This window comes from Myxocyprinus asiaticus, chromosome 28, assembly GCF_019703515.2.
Source record: "Myxocyprinus asiaticus isolate MX2 ecotype Aquarium Trade chromosome 28, UBuf_Myxa_2, whole genome shotgun sequence".
In the NCBI taxonomy this organism is placed as follows: domain Eukaryota; kingdom Metazoa; phylum Chordata; class Actinopteri; order Cypriniformes; family Catostomidae; genus Myxocyprinus; species Myxocyprinus asiaticus.
Window position 1 is genome coordinate 30,376,086 of NC_059371.1, and position 4,944 is coordinate 30,381,029.

Sequence of the window (4,944 nt, forward strand, 5' to 3'; positions counted from 1 at the left end):
GGTTATGTTCACAGAGTTAAGTTGCTTTGGCTACTTACCCTGAAAGTTACCTCAGTTTTTGGAACTGAAAGTTGAGGTTATCCGCTTACTTTGAGTGAACTTACCCGTGTAAGTCGCTAAACCTGCTTCTGGAATACCCTCCTGTAGAAAACCTCAAAATATGGTTTTAAACAGGATATACTTCACTTTATCTATGAACACACACTAAAGACAGCACACTGTCACTCCCATATCAAGTTAACAAGCTCACCAAGGTACAAAAACGTGCATGTAGCTCAAAACGTCACATTTTTGTCCCATGTTGAGCTTATTAAATTGATTTGGGAGTGTGTTTTCATAGATATACTTTTTAGTTGGGCATCTGTATCAACATTTTTACCATACATGTTTACCATAATTTTTTATACTTCACTTTATGAAATGAAACCAGGAAAAATGTGTATAAATTGCAGTTTAAAGCAACTTTTATTATTGTATACCTTGACATGCTTAGATGGTTTTGTAGCAATGCAGGTTTTTTGTGATAGCAATGTATTCTTATCAGTAGAACAAGCGTAGGTATGCCACCCTATTCCTCTGTTTCTTAAACTCTTTGTCACACACGAGCTGCATGGACACAAAACATACATAGTTAAAATTAAAAAAAAATTTTGTGCATGCTTGGTATATTGTTGAACTGAAACGTCAGACATATCTATACCTCTGTCCGCAGTGCCTTTCGTTCCAGCAACGGAACTCCTGACCAGTCTGGAGAGCCAAATTTCATTGGCCAAGACACTTTATGGCCTTGGATTGTGTCATGAACATATGCCCCTGGACTAAAAATGGACATACAACTCTTATGCTTTACCTCTGCTTTGCCCCAACTCAGAATCTTAACCACTAGATGAAATAATAGCAAATTCATTATAAAGTGGGAAAAGGCAGCATAAAAGTAATCCATAAGACTCAAGTGGTTTAATCCATGTCTTCTGAAGCATTCCAAGGTTTTGTGTGAGAACAGAACAAAATGTAACTCTTTTTCACTGTGCACCTTGCCATTGCAGACTCTAAGCATGATCATGATTTCAAGCTCGATTATACTTCTTATTGCTTGATGCATGTGCAGTAGGGCTGGGCGATATATGAAAAATATTTTAGCGATAATCGCCTTAAAAATTATAAAATATGACCACCCCTCCAAACCCAAACATTTACCGTCTCCAACGGCCCCATTTGCCATCACGCAAGAATCTGTCAATGACAACAGGTGGAAAATTACTAATAGCCAACAAATTAAGAACTAAAGACAATTATACATTTAAAGATAATAATAATAATCATAATCATAAATAAGCCTAATAAATTCCCTTGTGTTCCCAAAATAATGCTGCCAAATGTCTGTTATTATCAAATGTGTTTGTATTGCGTTTTGGTAATGCAGTTAATGCTGCCTAAAGAAAATAAAATAGAACTCAGTTTTAGGTTCAATGTGTCTTGTATTATTTTATGATTTAATCACTTTCGTCTCTGTTGCTTTAATACAAATATATATATATATATATATATATATATATATATATATATATATATATATATATATATATATATATATATATATGAACCTGCAGAGCTGCGTTCACAATGCGTAAGAGCGAACTGCTCTGTGGAAATAAAGAGAAACTCACAGCACCTCCTGAGATGGTTGGAGATCATTTGCAGAATTCTCATAGACAACATTATTCTTGCAAACAGTTTTCAGATGAATGAAACAGAGAAAAATGAGTGATAACTCTTAAAATGCGCATGTTCCATGAGACAGGGTCCCGCTGCATGCCTCTGAACAATCAGTGACTCAGACACAAGCAATGACGGCATTTCTTTTGACTGTTCTTATATAATAAAATATAATAAAGTTTCAAGCGCATGTCTTTGTGTCTAACATCATGTGTCACTCCAAGACGTCTTACAGGTCACCCGCGCATGAAATACCTGCATTTGGACGAGGAGCTTGAGAACTGGATTCAGCCTCGTCACATTTGGCGGGTGCTAGTTTCACACCTTGGGCTACAGTTTAATATATTAGGCGACTTCCAATATCCATGGCTTTGCCATTTCCTGATATTGTCGATCATCGGCTGTCAATGTGTTGCAATCGGCATTGGGATATTCGTCAATAACCAATTATTTCGTCCTATTGTCTGGCCCTAATGCGCAGAGCGCTAGGAAGTATAATAGAGCTTGAAATCATGATCGCCAAGGAGACAGTTGATGTTGTAATAGATTCCTTTGGTTATTTAGGGAAGGAACTAAATGTCCAGTCTTTGAGTTGCGAATTTAATCTTTACTGAAAGTCTGGGTAAACTGCATAACAAACTGTCTAACCAGAAAGGTAAAACACCAGATATGTCTCACACTCTATACGTCATGTGTCTGTGGCACGTCATATGTGCGATGGTGTCGTAACCAGTCCTCATTCTGTCACAGATGTCAAAATATATAGTGAAAAAGGAGTTCTATTTTGGTTTGTTTTCACCCACAACCAATTGGATCGCTTCAGAAGACATGTATTAAAACACTTGAGTCGTTACTTTTATGCTGCCTTTATGTGCTTTCGGAGCTTTAAAATTTTGGTCACCAATTTCACTTGCACCGTGGGGACTTACAGAGCTGAGATATTCTTCTAAAAATCATAATTTGTGTTCAGAAGAAGAAAGAAAGTCATACACATCTGGGATGGCATGAGGGTGAGTAAATGATGAATGGTGTAATGGTTTTACAAATGGTGAACTATTCCTTAAAGGCTAGTTAAAGGAATGTTCCAGGTTCAATACAAGTTAAGACCAATCGACAGCATTTGTGGCATAATGTTGATTACCACAAAATTTTATTTTGTTTCCTTTTCTTTAAAAAAAGCTAAAATCTGGGTTACAATGAGGCACTTACAATTGAAGTGAATGGGGGCCAATTTTTGACTATTAAAATACTCACTGTTTCAAAAGTATAACCACAAAACATAAACAATATGTGTGTTATCGTGATTTTAGAGTGATAAATTTATATCCAATTTTACAACTTCGTTACCATGACGATGTAGTCAACAAACCCTAAAATGACTATGAAAATGACAATTTAAACAACTTTACAGCTCAAATAATAAATGACAGAAGAATTAATGCAAGCGCTTTTATAAAATGATAAGCTTCACATTTCTGCCTTCAAACCCTCCAAAAATTGGCCCCATTCACTTTCATTGTAAGTGCCTCACTGTAACCTTGATTTTTGCTTTTTTTAAAGAAAAGGAGGGAAGAGTCGAAATTTATTTTTGTGGTAATCAACATTATGCTACAAATGCTGTCCATTGAGCTTAACATGTATTAAACCCAGAATATTCCTTTAAAATTAGGTTAATGTGTACTAGGCTACGATTTACCCAGGACTGATGTCTGCTGTGGAGAGTTTGTCCCTGAACCTTAGAGTGGTACTATTGAAGGGTGCTTTTCCAGGAGGGCACAATTTTGACTGAGTCCAGTCCTTTTGGTATTTTTGTGGTGAAGGGGTGATCCTCTAAACAAAGATATGCCATTTGAATTTGTTATGGTTCAGTGTGTGATCAAAAACTGTCAAATGAAAACAAAAGAAATGACTGTGATATATTCCTTCAAATTAAAATTGAGGCCATACCGTAAATGGAGGCAGAAAGCGTGGTGCGGTGCGAGCTGCTAAGACGTATCCTCTCTTGCTCTCAGGTCTGTGTTGAAGATCATAAACAAGAGTGCTCAGCTGTGAGGGTAATGAAATGCAGTGTGTAAGAAAATACTTAAGTTATTTCACAATGTATGAAAAATAACTGAGCTCTGTTTGCAACTTAAAGTTAGTTGGCCTATTTTGGTTACAAATGGGGCTGTTTTTATTTTTTATTTATTTATTTTTTTACTTTAGCGAATATTTCTGAAGGTAGGTTTATTTTTTCAAGTCAATTTCTGTACAGACACATAATTTGAAGTCTTGACTACAAAAAAAATAAATAAACCAAAATAAACACGCGTAGACCTTTTGTGTACCGGGGCAAGTTGTCACATGAATGTAAGCTGGAAAGGCAAATGAAAACTCATATTCCTACGGTTCTCCCTTCATTCACACTCACCTTGTGATTATCGTAACATCCGGGTCCTCTCTCTGCCGAGTCTTGCCGCGCGAGAAGTTCATTGCCCATGCGATTAGGTGCAAAGTGCGTGGGAAATATGAGACGGTCCTGGCAGCTGCCAAATGCGACCCTCGGAGCTTGAAAGTTGGTAAAACAGTATACACACAAAATGCTTCTTTAATTGCAAACGATGTTTATGAAGAAAAAAAAAAAAACATGTAAATATGACTTGAGGTTTCTTTCATATGCAGTTTTGGCTAGTGAACACTAAGTTACACTAGGCTAGAGGGCGTACCTGAGCAACGTGTCGCCATAGCTATCTTCTGTTTACCAATTGCCATGGTAACCAGGTGCGAACCAATGCGAATGTCTACATACACCTTTTTCCTGAACGCGGAAGTGTTCCACGATTCGACTGTTTTCAGTGTCCGGCCTCCAGTGTTTTCACTCGCATCGGCGTATATTCTTAGCGGGTATGTTTAAGGAATTACATTATTTGTAAAAATTGTCAAAAACATGCCGATACTTCACAGTGTACAGATGGCCGTTTTTTATAGACAGTGCCTCACCTCAGTGACGTGCACAGACCTTAGAAGGGACAGGGGCGGAAGGATAAAAAAAAAAAAGGGCACTAATATATATATATATATATATATATATATATATATATATATATATATATATATATATATATATATATATATTTATTTATTTTTTTGAATGAGTAGTAGCCTAATTATATATTCTTATCTAATTTCTTTGCTTTTTGAGTAGTTAACCATTTTCTTATATATATATATATATATATATATATATAT

General features: G+C 36.1%; 1 protein-coding gene across 1 annotated transcript; it reads right to left on the minus strand.

The window, feature by feature from the left end:
• Positions 1-436: 436 nt before the first annotated feature.
• Positions 437-4,505, minus strand: LOC127418689 (protein pitchfork-like). The gene is made up of 6 exons (XM_051659400.1): positions 4,422-4,505; positions 4,127-4,263; positions 3,664-3,762; positions 3,413-3,546; positions 701-818; positions 437-606 (listed from the first exon to the last, which is right to left on the minus strand). Exons 1-6 carry the CDS (start codon positions 4,465-4,467, stop codon positions 541-543), a joined length of 600 nt encoding a protein of 199 aa, XP_051515360.1. The 5' UTR covers positions 4,468-4,505; the 3' UTR covers positions 437-540.
• Positions 4,506-4,944: the final 439 nt, after the last annotated feature.